This window comes from Pristis pectinata, chromosome 9, assembly GCF_009764475.1.
Source record: "Pristis pectinata isolate sPriPec2 chromosome 9, sPriPec2.1.pri, whole genome shotgun sequence".
Classification (NCBI taxonomy): Eukaryota; Metazoa; Chordata; class Chondrichthyes; order Rhinopristiformes; family Pristidae; genus Pristis; species Pristis pectinata.
Window position 1 is genome coordinate 44,902,788 of NC_067413.1, and position 21,718 is coordinate 44,924,505.

Below are 21,718 nucleotides of genomic sequence, written 5' to 3' on the forward strand. Positions count from 1 at the left end.
GGCAAGGGGAATGCCTGTGAGTCTTCAATGTTGACTCCACGCCCCATGAAGTTTCATGGTAGCAGTTCACACACGGGCAAGGAAACCACCTGCTGATTGTTATCTACTGTCCTCTGTCAACTGTTGAATCAACTTGTTCTCTTTCACATGCCCATTAACTTCCCTGTGATTTTTTTTTTGCCACTTACCTTCACTAGGGGGTGATTACAGTAACCAGTTAACCTACCGACACATCTTTGGGATGTGGGAGGAAAGTGGACACCAAGTGGACACACACATAGTACAGGGAGAATGTGCAAGTTCCACACATACAACACCCAAGGTCAACATAAAACCCAGGTCCCTCGAGCTGCAACACAACTGCCATTCTGTAACAGCCACAGTATTTACTGTATGTGGCTGCTCATCCCCCGGAATATTGATGGCAGAGGACTGGGTAATGGTAATGCCTGACAATATGAATACTATTTGTCACCTATCAGCCCATGCCTGAATGTTGCCTAAGTCTTGTTACATACAGGGAATGGATTGCTTTATTTGTTGAGGAGTTGTGAATAGAACTGACCATTGTGCAATCATTAGCAAACATCCTTACGTCTGACCTTATGATAAAAGGAAGGTCATTGATGAAGCAGCTGAGGATGTTTGGGCCCACTTAGGAATACTTGCAGTGATACCCAGTGGGGCTAGGATGATATCCAACAACTGCAGTGTTTTCTCCTTAATGTTCATTGACTTCAGTTTTATCAGCACACCTTGACTTCATGTTTGATCAAACGCTGCCTTGATGCCAAGGGCAGTCATTTACACCTCATATTTGGAATTCAGCTCTTTGGTCCATGGTTTGACAAAGGTTATGAGGTCTGGAGCAGAGTGGTCCTGACAAAAACCAAACTGTTAGACTTAGATTTTAGTCTTCTGGAAGGGATGGGAAAATCATGTTATCAGATTATTGTAATGGGGAATGCTAAACTTCTATAATAAGGACTTTGAGGTCACAAGTCCTAGAAGTCATTTGATTTGAACCACGATGTTTGGGGTTCATGCTGGCAGTGTGTACGATTAATACTGACTGCTTTAATTTGCATACTGCTTTCTCTCAGAAGACCCAGAAAAACCTCCCAGAAATAATGGAGAATCACAAGTCCAGTGCAAATGAGAAAATAAGAGGAATATATTAATAAAGAAATATAGGCAGACCCTGGGTTACATAAGGGTTCCGTTTTTGAGAACTGCCTGTAAGTCAATTTCTCTGTAGGCCAGAAATGTCTGTTTTCTATGGTTACTCATATCGTATCACTCTGTATACTTGCTATAGTTCTCTCATTTCATTGAATAATCATGCTAACACTGCTCATAATTAAACTACTGGAATATATACTGTATCCAGTCATTAATGAATGCCATGAAACATATTATTATTATTACTAGCTTAAAAATGTATGTGAGAAATATGGGAGTCTGCATTAAGTCGGATTTCCGTATGTCAGGTCATTCATAACCTGGGGAGCCCCTGTACTAGAGAAGTCAAAGAACCTTAAAATTAATAAATCCCTAGGACCTGATACTGTACATCCAGAGTTTTGAAAGAAGTGGCTGGAGAGATAGTGGATGTTCTGGTTATTGTATTCTAGAATTCTATAGATTCTGAAATGGGTCCTGCAGAGTTGAGAGTTTAAACTATTTAAAAAAGGAGAGAGAGAGAAAACCTGTCTGCCTAACATCTAGTTGGGAAAATGATGGAATCTGTAATAAAAAGGATGTGATATTGAGACACTATGAAAATAAAAATTTGATTGAGCTTTGAATTCATTGAGGATGCATCTATGGAGTGGGTAAGGGGGAATCAGTGGATATGTGTAATTGGGTTTTTAGAAGGCTTTCTTTAAAGTCCCACACAGGAGGATGGTGAACAAGGCTGAAGCACTTGGAATTGGGGGTAATGTAGTAATGTAGAGAGTTAGATAATGGTATAAATAGACGGAAGGAATAAATGGGTCCTTCTCAAATTGGCAGGCTGTGACAAGTGGGATACCTCAGGTATCATTGCCTCATCCCCAAATGTTCACTATCCATATAGATGATTTGGTTGAGGGGACCAAATGTACTATTTCTATGTTTGCTGTTGACATAAACATAAATAGGATTATGAATCGTGATTATGTGATATAGTGATTATGAATAGTGAAGAGGATTTGAGGAGATATGGTTAAGCTGAGTGAGTGGGCAACAACATGGTGGATGGAGGATAGTGCAGAAAAATGTTAGTTTAACCATTTTGGTGGGAAAGTCAGAAAGCTGTGATTTTTTTTGTATGTTCAGAGCTTGAGAAATATTGAAGTTTAATCATTGCAGTTAGAATCGATTATAAACTTTACAGTTCATTAATTAGAGATCAACAATTGGTGATATAATGTACATTTTCAATACATACTAACACAAGCATCTATAACTTGCAAATAAATGAATGTTAGAAACTAACCAGAACAGTTCTTTGTAAACAAAATATTACTGACCCTTATCAGTGAAAGAACACTTATTTGGTATCTTATGGAGAAATAAACAATAAAGGATCTAAAAGCTGTCTCTAGGTCACTGATTATCTGATTTTACAGTTGTTGTCTTAAACTTGTATCCATTTCTACTATGCGCTATTGCTATGATGTGTTTCAGATAGGAAACACCAGAAATGACTCCAATCAAAGTTGGAGTCACAAAAAAGCCTGATCAGCACAGAGCAACACTTTCCCTTCCCTAAAAAAGGACATACTGCACCAGATGTTTTCACTTGACTCTGAAACTGCCATAAAAGATTTGAACTCACCTTTCTGGATTATTAGTCTCGGTCACTGGATTAATTAGCCTAGAAATATAAACCACTATTTGTGATGAAGAAGGCAATACAGTGAGTAGGGCCTTACTGCTGATGTCAGCTCTTGCAAAGTCTAGTTTCTTAACCTCCCTTAAGATGAATGTGAGCAGTGCAGAATCCACGCATAGGGCCAGCTTGCGGAACTCACCTGGGAGCTGGGCAGGCTTTCTGATAATTGTCAAGTGGTGCATATTGTAGCTGAAAATAAGTGTTGGATGACAGCTGGATATTGGTTTGGACCATCCAGCCCAATAATTTGATCTCCAGAGAATTGCATTTGTACGAACACTATATTTCTCAGCGAGTAAAAGGAAATATTGAAAATGCTCCATACCCGACATCACCAGTAAAGAAAGAAAGCAAGTTAAAGTTTCAGTTCATCTTTCATCAGAACTTGCAAAAGTTGGAGATGTTACAAATTTTCAGCATGCACAGAGATGGGGAAAGAGAAGAGGGAGGAGAACAAATTGATAGTGTTATTTTTTTATGGGATCTGAGCGTTACTGCAAGGTCAGCAATTATTGCTCAACTCAATTGAGAAAGAGATGGTGAGCTGTCTGCTTGAACTCTATTGTGTTTCTGGTGAAGGTACCATCAAAATATTTCTGGGTAGGAAATTCTGGGATTTAGACCCCAAAGGTGATAAATTTCCAAATCAGCATCGTGTGTGACTTCAATGAATAGTTTATTCATTAGTCAATGCTGCCTGATAAACTGCTGACAACACCTTCCATCACTTTGCTGATGTGGCAGTAATTAGCTGGATTGGATTTGTCCTGTTTTGTTTGTGGATGGAATCTACGGGTAATTTTTCATATTGTTGGTTAAATGCCAGTGTTGTAATTCTGCTGGGACAATTTGGCTTGAGAAATTGTTAGATCTGGAGTGCAAGTCTTCAGTGCTCCATTTCAGAGGGCAGTTAAGAGTCAACTATGTCACTGTGTTCAGTATTCTCATCCATTTTCTGATATCATGTAGAGTGGATTGAATTGTCAGAAGACTGATTTCTGTGATGATGCAGACATCCACCAGAATGTAAAATGTAAGATAGACCATCCACTTGGCTCTTCTCACTGAAGATGGTTCCAAATGCTTCAGCCTTGCTTTTGGTATTGATAGACTGGGCTCTACCATCATTGTGGGGACTTAGTCATGCTGCTAACTGTTTATTTAGCTACCACTGTTCATATGTAGATGTGGCAGGACTATAGAACTTTGATCCATTGGAGGGTAATTAGCTGGATTGGATTAGTCCTTTTTGTTTGTGGACAGAACCTACGAGCAATTTTCAATTTGTTGGGTAAATGCCAGTGTTGTAATTCTACTGGAACACAAGAGCCTGTCCTTGGTGTCTCTATGAGGACTGGTCATGAACAAATGCACCTGCAACAAGTAGTTTGGTGTGGACAAGGTCAAATAGGTTTAACCTTCCTGGTTCAGCCTTTTGCCTACAAGTCTGAAATAGTGTACTTAAGACATGCACTCCAGATCTAACTACTTCTCAAGACCAGCTGTTCTAGTAGAATTATAACATTTACCCAACACTATGGAAAATTGCCCGGAGGTTCTGTCCACAGACAAAAAGAACAAATCCATTCTGTCTAATTAACCAATCAATCATTAGCAAAACAATGGAAGGTGTTTCAGCAATTTATCAGGCAGTACTTAATCATGAATGAACTGCTCATCAATGCACAGCCTGGGTTTTACCAACTGAATTTTAGCTATGAGAGTGACTGCCCTTGGCATCAAAACTTCATTCAGAACAAGTTTGGTATCAGGGAGCCCTGTTTAAATTGAAGTTAATGGGCATGAAGGGGAAAAATGTCTGGTGATTGGAGTCATATCTTGCACAATGATAGGTTATTCATCTTTACACCAGGACATCACTGCAGGAGTTCCTCAGGGTAATGCCCAAGGTCCAAACATCTTCAAATACTTCATTAACAGCCTTGCTTTAATGACAAGGTCAGTGGTGGGGAAGTCCATTGCTGATTGCACAATTCCACTCTCAACTCCTAAGGAAATGAAGTGCCCATGCCTGCCTGCAACATGACCTAGACCATGTTCTGGACTAGATTGAAAAGTGGCAACTAACATTTGCACCAGACATCTGCTCTTTAAGTTCAATCAGAATTGTTTGTCAGGACACAATGGTGTTGGTAGTACAATGTCACCCCTGGTGATGGGCATTGAATTTCTGCATTTGGGGAACATTGGTATTGGTATTGGTTTATTATTGTCACTTGTACCGAGGTACAGTGAAAAGCTTGTCTTATAAACCGATCGTACAGGTCAATTCATTACACAGTGCAGTTACATTGAGTTAGTACAGAGTGCATTGATGTAGTACAGGTAAAAACAATAACAGTACAGAGTAAAGTGTCACAGCTACAGAGAAAGTGCAGTGCAATAAGGTGCAAGGTAACAACAAGGTAGATCGTGAGGTCATAGTCCATCTCATTGTATAAGGGAACCGTCCAATAGTCTTATCACAATGGGGTAGAAGCTGTCCTTAAGTCTGGTGGTATGTGCCCTCAGGCTCCTGTATCTTCTACCCAATGGAAGAGGAGAGAAGAGAGAATGTCCTGGGTGGGTGGGGTCTTTGATTATGCTGGCTGCTACACCAAGACGATGAGAGGTAAAGACAGAGTCCAAGCTGGTGTCTGTGATGCGCTGGGCTGTGTCCACAGCTCTCTGCAGCTTCTTGCTGTCCTGGGCAGAGTAGTTGCCGTACCAAGCCGTGATACAACCAGAAAGAATGCTTTCTGTGGTGCATCGGTAAAAGATGGTGAAAGTCAAAGGGGACAAACCAAATTTCTTTAGCCTCCTGAGGAAGTAGAGGTGCTGGTGAGCTTTCTTGGCCATGGCATTTACGTGATTTGACCAGGACAGGCTGTTGGTGATGTTCACTCCCAGGAACTTGAAGCTCTCAACCCTCTCGACCTCAGCACCATTGATGTAGACAGGTGCATGCACACCACCCCCTTTCCTGAAGTCAATGATCAGCTCTTTTGTTTTGTTGACATTGAAGGCAAGGTTGTTGTCGTGACACCATTCCACTAAGCTCTCTATCTCCTTCCTGTACTCCGACTCATCGCTGTTTGAGATGCTGCCTACAACGGTGGTATCATCTGCAAACTTGTAGATGGAGTTAGAGCAGAATCTGGCCACACAGTCATGAGTGTATAGGGAGTAGAGTAGAGGGCTGAGGACGCAGCCTTGTGGGGCACTAGTGTTGAGAATAATCGTGCTGGAGGTATTGCTGCCTATCCTCACTGATTGCGGTCTGTTGGTTAGAAAGTCAAGGATCCAGTTACAGAGGGAGGTGTTGAGTCCTAGATCTTGGAGTTTTGTTCCTTTGCCACTCTCTGTGCTCCTTTCAAATGATGTTCTGTGTGGAAGACTACGGACTCATCAGCTCAGGGAGGGTGGTGGATGATAATCAGGCGGAGATGTATTTGCCCGTGTTTGACCTGATGCCATGAGACTTTGAGGTCTGTGGATTCATTGAGGGCTCCCAGCTCCAATAGGAAGAACCCAGGAAGGTGATGGAAAAGTCGGGCATGTTTACATTAGCTGCACGCTCTGACTCTGTAAATACCACTATGTGCTTGACTCGCCTCTGGGGCAGATGTCCAAATTTTGGTTCTACTGAATCTGTTGCTTGAGTCAATGTTGGATGGTCTGACTGATTTTACACTTAACTGTGTTTCAGTATAGTTGCATTGATTTAACTGAATGGCCTACTAATCCATTTCAGGGGGTACTTAAGAATCAACCACATTACTGTGGATCTGGATTCACGTACATCGGTTGATTGCTTTGCAGTCAGGATGCATTCTCAGGAATGAGAATGCGAGTGGAATCTGTGCTAAAAGAGGTAATTATTGTTGCTGAGTGTGCTGGGGACCTGGTGCTAATCCCTGTCCTCTTTGGGCACTCTCACAGCAATTAATCACCCCGATGCTCTGTGTGTGTGGTTTTGGGCAGGCTGGGGTGAATAGTGCAGCTGATCAGTGTTGAGATGTGGGGCTGCACTCTGGCTGGTGTGATGAGTGTGGTCCATTTCTGGAAACTGGTGGTAGCTGCTCCATGTGTTTTAGACCACCCAGATTGAATGGGCTCCCCCATGCTGGATGTGATGGAAGCAGCTATCTCCCCCTTTCCTTGTTTGGCTGCAGAAGTTCAATAGCCAGTTATCATCATAGAGAAAATTCTGGGGTCTGGAGAGCTGTGCAGCCAAAGGGAGTGGGAGAGAGCACCTTCCATCATATCCAATTGGTGGTGAAGAGAAAGACCATAAGATCTGGACACAATGTGTGCTGCCAGTCTCCAGTAATGGTCTGCACTCACTATGGTGGCCTGGATGCAGCCCTGAGCCCCACATTTTAGTGCTGAATGTCTGCACTGCTCAGCCCCGGCCTGTCCATCACCAGCCCTCACAGACAGCCTAGGTGATTCTTTGCCATGGGAACACCAATGAAGGGCAGAGTTTATACCAGGTTCCCAGCACAGTGGCATGCAGCCTGAGTAGATGTCTTTTTGAAGTACAGCAAGGTACATACCTATGAATATTTGGACTGGAGCTGCAATAAGAAATCAGCGCTCAATGAGATGGTGGTAAGTGGGTCCCTGTGTTGGCCAGAACCAGGTAGGGGCATCAAACATTAGTAAACCAGATGAGTGTTACGAAACAAAAAACAATCTACCGGTGGAACTCAGCAGTCAAGCAGCATCTGTAGGGGGAAGGGAACTATCAACATTTTGGATCAAAACCCTGCATCAGGCCCCAGCATCTGCAGTCTCTTGTGTTTTTGGGTTTTATGAGAGTAGTTTTCACAGTTGCCCTTTATTTAAATGTTCCAGTTGATTTAGTTAACTAAATTTAAAATCCCAGCTGTTGCAGTGAGATATGAATTTACATCTCAGGATTGTTAATCCAGGTTTTTGGATTATGAATGCAGTGAGTTAACCTCAAGGCCACCATTCCCAATTGGAAGGTATTCAAGTGAGAAAAGGGACAATGGAGCAAGGCAAAAGAGAATGTGGATAGGATGAGCAGGATAAGTCCAGGCCAAGTGAGGAAAGCAAAGACTGAACTAGTATACAGCCATATTATCCTCTGGAATCTGTACTTTATCAATCTTGGGTATATTGAGAGATATTGAGATCAATCACCTGCCATTTCAAGTTCATAAACAAAATCCTAAGCAAAAAGCAAGAAAATATAAATGTATAAAATTATATCCATTATTTTCTTACACACACCTATATAAAATATTGACGCATAGGTATTTAGAAAATACAGTTAGCAAAAGATAAGATTAATTTCATGTTTTGAGCTGCTTCAGTCTAGCTGTGAAATGGTGGCCTCCACTCCATGGGAAGCTGTGCTCAAAGCACTTAAGCATTAGAGTCCTGGGGCTGTCATTGATTCACCAACCCTGTCCCGCCTTCAGGTGGGACAACCCACTGGGAGATCGGGTCAGTAAGTTTATCTCAGGGATGTGCACAAGGTGAGAACAAGCAGGGACGTGAGACTTTGCCCAATTATGGACCAAAAGATATGTATAAAAGAAAGTTTTAGATGCGTATGCACACATTGCCCCATAATGTTAAGGATACTTTCTTATGGCCCTCCAGAAACTAACATGTTTCAAGAACTGTATGTCCCAGGTTTATCTTACTCATACTTAGATAGGAAAGTCATAGAGGGATACGGGCCTAATGCAGGCAAATAGGATTAGCGTAGACAGGCAGCAAGGTCAGCAAAGAAGGGGTGGGCTGAAAAAGCCTGTTTCTTTGTGTGTGAACTTGTTTTTATGAAGCTGATGAATTTGTCCCAAATTGTTCTCATTATTACTATTTTATTCAATAAAAGGCATTGCTGATATAGAAGGAACAAATCAAAACAGGACCAAAGGAATTCTCACTGACTTTGAATTGGCTGCATTTCTGGGAACTGTATGTTCCCAATACCTTTTCAGCTTATCTTTGGGGTGCCTGTTGGTCCTTGCTGTATACAAGGGATTTTTCTTGGTTTACATCTTATCAACCGAGACCTCCAGTGTATGAGAGGTGATTCAATTTATTCAAGGTTCTGTGAGGGATTGAAAAAATAGATAACTGAGAAACTGCTTCCTCTCGCTGGGGAGTCCAGAACAGGAGATGTAACCTCAGGATAAGGGGTCAGCCATTTAGAACACAGGAAAATAACAGCAGGGGTAGAGCACCTGTCCCTCAAACTTGCTCCACCATTCAATATCCTCATGGCTGATTTGCCCCAGGCCTTATCTCCTCTTATGTGCCAGTTCCATGTAGTCCTCAATTCCCAATTATTTCAAAAATGTACATAAATCTTTTTTAAGTATATCCATTTAGCCTCCACAACCCTCTGTCATAGAGAATTCCAGAGATTCACTACCATCCGCAAGAAGAAATTCTTACCTGCTTCAGTTTTAAATGACCTTGTAACCATGTCCTTTGAGAATCTCCCAAACATCTACTCTGTCATGGCCCCTTCGAGATCTTATGTGTTTCAATAAGATCACCCCTTATTCTTCTAAACTCCTAAGAGTCAAGAAATAATATCTACAGCTGTTTGTGATAGGAAACCCTTTCATCCCTATGAAAAGATTGTCCTATCATGAACAGCCTAGTGAATCCCTTATGGACTGCCACCAGTGCTAGGCTACCCTTTCATAAATAAGAGGACCAAAACTATATATGGTACTCCAAGTGTGACCTCACCAACACCCTGTACAATTTTAGTAATACTTCTTTATTGCTACATTCTAACCCCCTTGTAATAAAGGCCATTGTGCTGTTTGCTTTTCTAACTACTTGCTTTACCTGTATGCTAATTTGTTGTGTTTCATCCAGAACACCTAGATCCCTCTGTACTCCACTCATTTGCAATCCTTCTCTGTTTAGATTTGATTTGAGCTCATTTATGTAGAAGATTGTACACCTCAGAGGGAGGCTTTTGCTCATTGTACCTGTACCAGCACTTTGAAAGAACTGTCTGATCAATCACTCAGGCAGCTCCCGTTTCAGATTATTTAATTGACTGTGAAGTGTTTTGGAGCATCCTGAAAATATGAAAGAACAACAGACAAAAAGCAAGATTTTTATTCAGCCCTTTGGAATGGACTGTTACAAGGACATTGATACTTTGGCAGACACTGATCGTTAAAGTAAAATTTCTAAATTACAACAAAAACTGAATGCTAGAAGAACTCATTGGCCTGAGGAGCATCCGTGGAAGAAAAGGGTGTAAGTTGATGTCATAGATGCCACTTAATCCACACTTCTTCTGGCATTCTGTATTTTGTTCCAGATTCCAGCATCTGCAACATCTTTTGACTTCATTTCAAAATGACATACTCAAATTAATATAAGATAAGGGCATACATGGAAATATTGGAATGCTTATAAATGTTCATATTACATAATGATTGTCGGCCAAACTTTCGTTATGAAACTGTAAAATTCTTTCTAAACATTTTTTCACACAGGGACAAAGCTGCACTTGGAAGGCAGATTGAAAAACTAGAAGCAGAGTTATCTCAGTGGAAGATCAAATACGAAGACCTGAGCAAATCGAAGCAGGAAATCCTTAAACAGGTGTGATACTATAAGAGGACTGGAAATGCCTACTTAGACCACTTACTGGCTATTGGGTATTTTATTGCTCTCCTTAACTTCCTGGGAATCTGGCAAGTATTTTTTTTCAAGAAATTGTGGGGCAAAATTAAATAAGCTATTTAATTTCTGGCTGATATTTGTGGGTAAATGTAAAGTTTTGTTCTGCTTGGTTTAAAAATAGATTTTGGTGTCAACACAGCTTGTTAATTAGCCATAGGACTGAGCCAATTTTTATACCACATTGAATGTTACAGTCATAGCATTACCAGCCTTTTATTGCATCATATGCTATAGCCTTGTACCTTTTACTTTTTCTAACCTAGAACCTGTGCAGTTAGGGCAACACTGTGATTTCTAGACTAGCATGTTTAGAACAATCAATACTCTGGTAATGCATGTTTTCATGCAGTACTACATAAAGACTGACATGCTTAATGATTGCATAGGCAATTCGCACATCATTGTGACACCATCAGGAGGTGCAGTTTCTTTGGGAAAAGTGGTCACCATTACTATAAAATATTGGGTATCATGCTTTTGGAATATTGAAAAGATTTGGATATCTTGCTAGAAGCTGAAGGAGCAAGAAAGGTCAGAGGGAACCCTCAGCAGGCAGCTCTATCCACTAATGGGCTTCAGGAGAAAAATCCCCTGCTGCACTTCAGATGTCTGCAGTTCAGTAAGAAGCTCTGCATTGACAAATGTCATCTGCTGCGATCATAATTACATCCACAGATCTTTGGCATTACTTGCTAAGGCCACAAAGGCCATGAACTGTGTGTTAGACTCATTCCAGGCTGAAGCTAGAAATATATGTAGCAAGTAAGCTGGGGCTTTACTTGTTTTAGGCAGGGAACAAAAATTGGTCTTCTGTTTCAGAAACAATTGCACCTCTAGCCAAATTGTTCCAGTACAGCTGCAGTACTGGCATCCACCCAGCAAAGTGGAAATTTGCCCTGGTATGTCCCATACACAAAAAAACAGGATAAATGTAATCCAGCTGATTAACATCTAATCATTCTACTCTCAAACCTCAGCAAAGTGATGGAAGTGCTATCGACAGTGCTATCTAGCACTTACTCAATAACTTGCTCACCAATGTTCATTTTGAACTTTTCCCTGGAATACTCGACTCCAGACTTCATCATAGCTGAATTCTGGAGGTGAATTAAGAGTGACTGTCATTGACATCAGAGCAGCATGTAACTGAGTGTGGCATCAAGGAGCCTTGGTAAAACTGAAGCTAATGGGCATCAACAGGAAAATACTCCAATATTTGGATTCGTACCTTGTATAGAGGAAGATGGTTGTGGTTGTTGGAGATAATTTTCTAGCTATCCCTGCCAGGAGTTTCTCAGGGCAATGATACAGGGCCAGAGAAAGATTGCAGATGCTGGAAATATGGAAGAATGCTGGGGGAACTCAGCGGGTCAGGCAACATCTATGGAGGGAAATGAACATCGATTGTTCATTTCCCGCCATAAATGCTGCCTGACCCGCTGAATGATATCGGACCAACCATCTTGAGCTGCTTCATGAATGACCTTCAGACAATCATATGGTTGGACTGGAGCTGTTTGCTGATAATTCCACAATTCCATTTGCAATTCCTCAGTAAATGAAGGAGTCCATGCCTGCATATAGCGATACCTGCCAATGTTCAGGCATGGGCTGATAAGTGACATATACCATTCATGTCACAGAAGTGTCAGGCAATGATCTTCTCCAGCAAGGTAGAGTTTGAGATTCAATGGCATTGCCATTACTGAGATCCCACCATTAATAACCCGGATATCATCATTGACTGGAAACTTAAATGGACCAAATAAAGCTGGAAATATTCAGCAGATCGGGTGGCATCTGTAGGAAGAGAAACGGACCTAATGTTTCAGGTCAAAGACCCTTCGTCAGAATTTAATTGGACCAGCCATATAAATACAGAGACTGGGTGTCCTGTGGTGACTGATCGACTTCCTGATATCCAAAGACACAATTCAACTTACCTGGATCAATGCAGTTCCAAAAACACTGAAGGTCAGCGGCATTGAGGCAGAACAGACTGCTTATTTGATACCCCATTCACCACCATAAACTTTTATTCCCTTCACCACTGGCGCACAGAGGCTGCAGTGTATACCATTAGGCCAGTTTGATGGCATCCCCCAAGCCTGTCACCTCTACTATCAAAAAGGACAAGGGCAGCAGGTGCATGCAAACACAGGTTCACCTCCCTGACTCTCACCATCCTGACTTGGAAATATATCACTGGCCCGTTGTTGTTGCTGGGTCTAAATCCTGGAACTCCCTGGCCAAGAATACTGCGAGAACCTTTACCAGAAGGACTGTAGCCATTCTAGACAGTGACCTACCACTGTCTTCGCAAGGGCTGTCAGTGATGGGCATTAAATGCTAGCCTTGCCAGTGATGTATAGATCCCAAGAAATGAATAAATAAACTTGACTTAAATGCAACTGAATTTTGGAAGTGATGTACCATGGGTTAATGCTACAGTATTTCCTGTTTAGCACTTGTGGGCACAGACAACTATTACCATTAAGCATCTACCTTGTTTTCATTTTATCCTAACCTATTTCTTTCATGGTTTGAGAAACCAGCTAATATGAAATTATTACAATGAGATTTTCCTGTGATTCTCAAACTTAATCTCTTCTACCCACATTTTTTGAAAAAACAATTCCTGCATTTTTCTGTAACAATAGATAGCAGACTGTCAATAGATTATGTTATAATGATCATGGAAAATTACAGAAAATTTTAAATTCTACTTGTGCAGACCATTGTGAGAGTTCTATTTTGATATGAGCCCGTAATGTGAATTGCAGTCCTCTGAAGTATGTGGTGGTGTTATATTGCTGCATTGGAAAAGTCTCTGGTATCGAGCAAAAAGAACTGTGAGGTTCACAGAAACTAACCAATTTGCAGTACTTTCTCCCATGAGCCAGCCAGTCTAATCTCACACTACTGTATGCTTTCTGTACTCTTAAAATAATCCTATTTTCACAATAAATTGTCCACTTACCTTTTAAAAGTTACTTAAAAACTAGTGTTTACAAAAATTATGCCAGCTGCGGTAAAAGCATTCCACAAAAATGCACAGAGCTTCAGTTTGTGCACTTTGGTCAGTTTATTTAATCTGTTGCTATACCCAGTAAAGTGTTATTTGACATGGTTATGTTATTTGGCCATTCCAAACTCCAGAAAAGCAAAGGTCTTATTCTGAAAAACATTTTGTTGTTTTACTCTCGGTCACAAGGTTTCTGCATGTTGGAGCTATTTCAGTAATCAAAGCAACCATGACATGTTACAGACCATTTACTTTGGTGTTTAACTGATTGGTCCTTCCTTATTTAACAACTTTTGCTCAGATTAACTCATTTAGACATTCTGTTTTGCCTGATCCTATCAACTTTTGGATTGTTTTTGTTTATTTAATTCCTAACCCTAATTATTCAATCAAAAGGGCTGCAGGAACCAAAAGTTTGAATTGAGGGAGAGGAAAGGAACAAAAGCCAGTATATTCATCTTCGTCCTGCATTAGTGTACTTGTTAGGTGTCCACACTTAGTATGTGGTGCTGCTACTCTGATATGCATTCACTTAGAATTGTAGTTCAAGGTGACTTAACATGGTTCTGATTACCCGTGGTGCAGGCTCTTCTTGGCAGAGGAATGAACTTGGAAACAAAGGTGTGAACCAGCTTCTGGTCCTATCTAATGCTGCAATCTATGTTGCTTTTCTATTTCCTGCCTTGAAAGGCACAGCCATAAAGCCCCTAGCTGTGAAGATCCAATGGTTCCCCATGGTGAGGAGAAGGCATTTAAATTTTCAGGCCTCTTTTCTTTGCTTGCTTGTTCCTTTCATGCCCTCATATCCAAGGGACACCAGTTATAAACCCTGGTGCTGGCTTGTTTTCTGCCATCCAGTTAACACTTCCACTGGAAAATGAAGTAGGAAGTATTTGTTCAGCCTTACACTCTCCATTACCTTACAATTTCAATATCAATACTGATTAATGATGCAAGCATTCCACCATTCTCAAGCCAGGATGGGAAGCCCTGGCAATCTTGAAGCTTCATAAAAATGCTGGAGACCTGACATCCCTTCCTCCTTTGGATCTGAGAGCTGAGCATTCCCCAAACATATATATTGGGACTTTCTACTTTAAATTATCCTTCATTGGAATCACAAAATGTGCAACTCCCTACTTCTCAGTTCTTCAACTGGTAAGCTTTTAAACCCAACATAAGAACATAAGAAATAGGAGCAGGAGTAGGTCATCTGGCCTGTCGAGCCTGCTCCACCATTCAATAAGATCATGGCTGATCTGGCCGTGGATTCAGATCCACCTACCTGCCTTTTCCTCATAACCCTTAATTCCCCTACTATGCAAAAATCTATCTAACTGTATCTAAATATAATTAATGAGGTAGCCTGTACTATTTCCTTGGGCAGAGAACTCCACAGATTCACTAGTCTCTGGGAAAAGCAGTTTCTCCTCATCTCCATCCTAAATCTACTCCCCCAAATCTTGAGGCTATGTCCCTTAGTTCTAGTCTCATCTACCAGTGGAAACAACCTTCCTGCCTCTATCTTATCTATCCCTTTCATAATTTAATATGTTTCCATAAGATCCCCTCTCATTCTTCTGAATGGCAGTGGGTATAGTCCCAGGTGACTCAATCTCTCCTCATAGGCTAACTCCCTCATCTCCAGAATCAACCTGGTGAACCTCCTCTGCGCTGCATCCAGAGCCAGTATATCTTTCTTTAAGTAAGGAGACCAGAACTGCACGCAGTACTCCAGGTGTGGCCTCACCAGTACCCTGTACAGTTGCAGCATAACTTCCCTGCTCTTAAATTCAATCCCTCTAGCAATGAAGGCCAACATTCCATTTGCCTTCATGATAACCTGTTGCACCTGCAAACCAACCTTTTGCGATTCAAACATAAGGTGTCACTGGTTCACTGCTTTCTGATTTAACTTGTCCTTTCTTCCTTCTTCATGATTGAAGGGTATTGGTAAAATCCTGCCTTAAGGGCCTGTGCCTGTCATCATCAGTTCTGCATCAAAGGAAAGCAACTGAAGTTTCAGACTGATTTTATTTACGTCTGCTTGCCAATCCATTTATACAAAGGAAACTTCTGGGTAATCGAGAAATCTCCTGCAGTTTCTTTCTACTTTATGGGAAAACTTTAGCCAATGGAAAAGTACTTTTAACCATTTATTTCACCCTTTTCAAGTACATTTGTGAGTTTTCTTGTGCCTTTCCTTCATGTTCTTCCGAAGACTACATTGCTTTCTCCTGCAACCTGTACTATCCCTATCTTCCTTCCATTCTTCCTCTCTTCCTTTCATCCCTTCTGTGCTCTGCCATCCCTACTTCTTTATTCAAAAGTATGTTTGATTCATTACTTCTTTCTTTGCAACCTCCTTATTTTCTCCTTTCTCCAGCTGAGTCTGCTTTTGTGGTTTGATTTACTTCTCAGTCACATCCCTTTATATATTTCCCTACCTCAGCCCTTGCTATTTATTGCCTCAGGCTTTTTTTTATTTCTGTCTTGGATTCTGTTCAAAATCCATGACTGCCGTCATTGCAAGATTCAATCCATATTGCTTCTTCACCAATGTCAAATGAACTCCACTATAGAAACAATAAAGTTTCACTTAGATCAGTTTTCATATCAAGCAGCACATCCTCTGATTCACCTTCACCAAAGCCACAGAATATTTAAAGGTATTTCATTTGTGAGAATGATATCTAGTAAACTTGAATTGATTGAACACAAGCATGAGGGTCAAGATTAAATACCCCAGTGATGAATGGGAGAGACTGGAATTTGGGAATGGAGGATGGGTGAGTGCTGGCCTTAAAAATAGAAATAAGGAGCATATCTCCAGCCCAGTGTATAGGTTCCTGCTGTCATATATAGTGTGTGACTAGTTGAGGTCTGATGCTTCCTCATTACAGCCATTTCTCGATTTACATAAGGGATGCATTCCTGGAAAACATTTTGTTAAGTGAAATTGAAAATTGAAGGTAAAAATTATTATGGGTATTTTGATAGTGTGTTCCTGAAGGTGGATGCTAATACGCTATTTGTTATAGAAAAAGAATAGATTTGTAAATTATAATCACATAACCCAGAGTTCAAGGCATTGCAATGAAAATTTGTGAATCAAACGTTCAGAAATTGAGAAACACCCGTTTAAGTTTTGTATCTTACAGTGTACATGGGCAACTGGTTTAAATTTAATAGCTGGGTGCTGCATGTCCCCGGGAAGCCTGGCAACTAAATAGAGGTAGCAGTGCCCATTGCAAGAGGTTAGTGCTTTGTCAATCACTGCTTGTAGACCAAGACTGCAGATCCCCCAGGCAGATCTTTAGTCAACCCTGTGGCAATCACTCACTGCTACGATCGGTAACCCTGCCTCCTCTAACCCCAGTTCCCAAGTCCTCTGTTTCCAAGATCATATAATCACCCCTATCAATCAACATACGCCCACAAACCCCAGATGAAGAAACTCAACCCAAAACATTGACTGTACATTTCCCACCATAGATGCTGCTCGACCCACTGACTCCCTCCAGCGCTTTGCGTGTTGCTCCAGATCCTAGCATCTGCAGACCCACAAACCCCTGTTTTTTTCCATCTTTCATTTCCACTTTTTAAAAATGTATACATTTTTTGTGACGTGGGTGTTGCTGGCAAGGACAGCATTTATTGCCCATTCCTAATTGCCATTGGGAAGAAGATAGAGAAGCACCTCCCTGAACTGCAGTAGCCCTCCAGATGGAGGCACTCTTACAGAGTTGTTGGATAGGGAGTTCCAGGATTTAAACCCAGTGTCAATGAAGTCTGAGATAGAAGAAAATCAAAAAAACTGCAGATCCTAGAAGTTTTAAATAAAACAGAAAATGCTGGAAGAACTCAGCAGGCCAGACAGCATCTGTGGAGAGAGAAACAGTTAACATTTTGGGTCAAAGACCTTTCACCAGAACAGAAGGTAATAATAATGTCTTAGCAGTCAGCTTGTCAGGATCTCTGCATCTCCTTAATTTCTGGGTTTTACCAATCCCTGTTAACCTGTAGGTGTTGGGGTTTTAGTTTCAATTCTTAATCTTACGTAATCTAAACAATTTGATTTTGCCCAGGTTAACCTGCTGCCCCAGATGAATTTCACCCCCTTTATACCTTACGCTGAAGCAGGTAATTCTGTTTAACTAAGCCTCATCAGTGATCTTTTCATTCTGAGGTTCTTCCCAACTTCACTCATATGACCATCACAACATAATCTTCTGTTCCCTTCTTTCAGAATGCTTTTCCAGTTTTCCTAAAATACCAATGTGCTGTAACATTCAGGGATTGTCTGTGGCAGTGAGTTGCAGATTCTCAAAATACTCTGGGTGGGGTAAAAAAAGTTGTTATGGATTTACTTTTTGATTTCTTGGTGACAGTCTTAAATTGATGACCTTAAACTTTCATCTTTTCACAAGTTGCAACATACCATAGCTTCCAAATTCAATTTCAATGCTGCTGCATTGAAAATGAAGCCACTGTTGCTAGTTGTCTAGTATATGTGATGCATCTTTCTTCACTAAATTCTTTGAAGACACAATGTTCCAATGCATTACTGCATAAATATCCTGTAAGTGAAACTACTACACCAGCATTTTAACCATAGTAAAATTTGGAAAACAGATTCAAAGAATATTAATGCGATATAAATAGTGCATCCCTCATGTTTAAATTAGTTGGTGCTACATTGATGTGTGACCTGCAGAGGGCAGTACAGACACACTGTTAGTTCATCTGACCAGTATGTTCCAAAAATGCTGCCCATTTAAAAGAATTGTCCTCTATCCAGAATATTGTTTTATTTGATATGAATTAATGAATCTGCATTTTATGGACAAGTAACTAAAATGTGACATTTCTATGTAAATTTACCATCTTATGCACCTAATCTCAGCCTGACTTTGGCAGTTTTGACTGTGCAGTGTTGATAGAAATGTCTTAGAAGTAATGACTTTGGAAATAATTGAAGTCTCTTCTGCTCAGACTTTGACTGGAATTAGAGTAGCTCTACCTTCAGCTATGGAGATTTGGCAGAAACGGTAAAAAAACACAGCTAATGCCATTTTTCTGAGGTTATCATCACAGTTGTAGTAGTAAAAACTGTGCATCTTCAGGGGTTGTATGACAGCTGTTCCTTGTATAGCGTGGATGTAAAGGTATTCTTGAGCACTGCACAGAAGAACAAAAGAGTGGGACAATTGCATATCTTTAATAGAGTCTGTCCTATTTTCTATCCATTAATATAAATTACTTGAACAAAAAAAAGGATGTACCATGTGCCTACAAAGCTTGTTGCCTGATTTTTTTGGTTTGCACTGCAACTGGGAAGAACTGTGAAATCTGAGTGCATTAAGAGAAGATTTAAAAAAAACTGTTGTATAATCTGTGAAAGGAAGTATAGTGCCAGAGTAATGACGAGAGTAATGGGTTCATCTCCCAGAGAACAGAAGAGGGTCATATTTTTTCTCCCTTCTCTAATTTTCCCTGAAGTGTGTATGTACATTATGTATATAGCAAACTGGAAAGTAAAAACTGGTAGCATTATCTTGAGGATTGAATTTATCCTAAAATGCTTCATAGAAAGAAAAAGAATCTTGTAAAGGTGATGATAAATCTTGCATGAAAAATTCATGCATAGGTACATCAGCATAGCTTTTTTGCCCCAGAGAATGGTAAAGCAGCAGCTGGCATATTTTGGGAACAACATTTGGCAATGCTAATGCACAAAGCTTTCATCAGGCAATGATTTCTTTGGTTATTGCTCCATCAGCAACCAAAGGGATTCAGTTGCCTTTGTGATGATGTTTTCTTCTTATGGATTTGCACATCTCTGCCAGGAGTGAAATGGCCAGGGTCAGACCGGTTAATAACAGCACACATAGAGGCTGCGGCCAAATCTTAACGTTCACCTCAAAACTGAGAGTGCATGTTCAGCTCAGTGTTATGATTTGCATTGATAACAACATGATCCAATTCTCACTTACCCAGGTATGATATTTAACTGCACTTTGACTTTTTGTAATCATCTATAAAAGTATAGCTTTGAATATTAAGTGATAGTGGTGCAAAATCCTGCCAAAATGAGCTGGGAAGGCAACACAATGTCACGCTTCACCTTGGTCATGGCATGATCTTTTCAATAGCTGGGTACTGTGCATCTCTCTGTCTGCTAGCACTCAATCCAAGTGCATGGATGTGCAGCTAAATTCCACAATTTGTGCTATCAATGGAACCTGTACTGTGCACTAATTCATCGGTTATTGGTGCTGGTCCATCTTGCTGTGACAAAGGTGATCTACAAGAACAACACCCAGATCTCCCCATTCTTGGAGAGTTAACAAATCTCCAGCATTTGAGGGTTCTTACAGCAAGGTATTTAAAGAAGTAGGGGAGAAAATGGCAAATTATTTAATCATGACTCTTCAAAATCCTCTTGATTCAATTTATTCACCCTTTACTTTGGAAAATTGTCAGTGTCACTCCATTATTTGAGAAGGGTGGACAGGATAAATCAGGAAATTATAAACCAATTAATCTAGCATCTGTTCTGGGGGAGTTACTAGAATCTGTCATAAGGGAGACGATAACTAAGCACTTAGACAAATATGAACTAACAGCGAGAGCCAATATAGATTTTTAATGAGTATGTCTTGTCAAAGTTATTTAAATGGACTTCAAGAAGGCATTCAATAAAGATGCAGACAAGAAACCTAGCGAAAATGAAAGAGCATGGAATTGGAGACAGCCATTTGTTTTTGGAAGGGTTAGATAAGGAGTTGGAGACAGAGATTGGGATAATGGATATTGTATTGGAATGTATTCCAGTGGGCAGGATATGACTTGTGTCCCCAATGATTTGTATGGGAAATTCAGATTTTTCACTATATTATCCATGACTTTAATAGAATAGAGGGCCATATATCTAAATTTTCTGATGATGTTAAGTTGGGTGGCTCAGTAAGTAGCCTCAACAGGAGCTGTAAGTTGCAGAGAGACATTGATAGGTTGAGTGAGTGAGCAGGTTTGTATTAGATGGAATTCAATATGAGGAAGCACATTGAGGGCAGAGGAGGTGAGTTTTGAGGAGGGATTGTCTACACATTTCTTATAAGGCCCAGAGAAGCCTCATCATGTTCTTGGTCCCTCAAAAGAATGTAAATTCTTACCTTCCTGGTCCTTGTCAAATCCAGATTCTCTTTTAACATGCTTCAATCTGGCAGGAAAGTCACATTGACTTTGCTGCTCAAGCCTGAGTTGAAGTACTGTCCGGGTCCTTTGGATACAATCGTTCCTTATTCCTGCCCCTCCCATCCACCAGTTTTGGGGAGAAACCAGTAATGAGATTCAGTATTAAAATTGCTTTGGCTGCTTAGCGAAACCTGCTGTTAACTTAAATCATTCTTCAGCCTGAGTAAAGACTGCCAAAGGGTTGAGATGACTTTTGCGACTTTGCAAAAGCTCTGAATGTGCTTGCTACTTTATTGTGACATTTACTCTTAGACCTAGAAATTCATCTGCTCAATGCCTGAAAGAATTGGAATACAGATAAACATTGCATTATCATGGTATTAACCAATTTTGTGCAGCTTCTGTGTGCGTTAATGCCAGTTGTCAATAAGGCATGGACTTCCTGGTTTGAGAATTTCATTTATCTAGTGACTGCTTTTCTGGTTTTAACTGACCCAATCAATGTTAATAGTCACGCAATGTCCAAAATTTGTTTCTGGTGAGATTTTCAATCACATTGGTTGTGAATTATGACTATCACTGTTCACTCACAGAAGAATCAGCTTTAAATAAAATTGAAGGGCCACAATGCACATATGCACAACATAAGAGACATTTAAAGATGCAGACACATTTCTCTGTAGCCATTGCATGAATCCTGTACAAGTCTTTGTGAAACAAACCTCAAGTAAGCTGACCCAAACCAGACTCCCAGTGATCACCAGGTGGTTTCTGCAGGTTCTCCCTCAAAGTTGGCCAAAAGTGCTAGAAAATATTCTACAAAATCAGAAGTGGTTCCATGTTCATCAGATCAATAAAGAGTAAAAGAAATGGAGAAGGACATCTGTAAAAAGGGGTAGGACTGTTTGCGG

At 40.5% G+C, this 21,718-nt stretch overlaps 1 protein-coding gene across 4 annotated transcripts in view; it reads left to right on the forward strand.

The window, feature by feature from the left end:
• The window catches only part of LOC127574050 (coiled-coil domain-containing protein 102A-like), a 354,834-nt gene that overhangs the window by 89,283 nt on the left and 243,833 nt on the right, over positions 1-21,718 (forward strand). For all 4 annotated transcript variants that reach the window (XM_052022652.1, XM_052022651.1, XM_052022650.1 and 1 more), the window contains exon 4: positions 10,393-10,501. In XM_052022652.1, the coding sequence (XP_051878612.1) occupies positions 10,393-10,501 (109 nt within the window). The remainder of the gene's footprint in view (positions 1-10,392; positions 10,502-21,718) is intronic.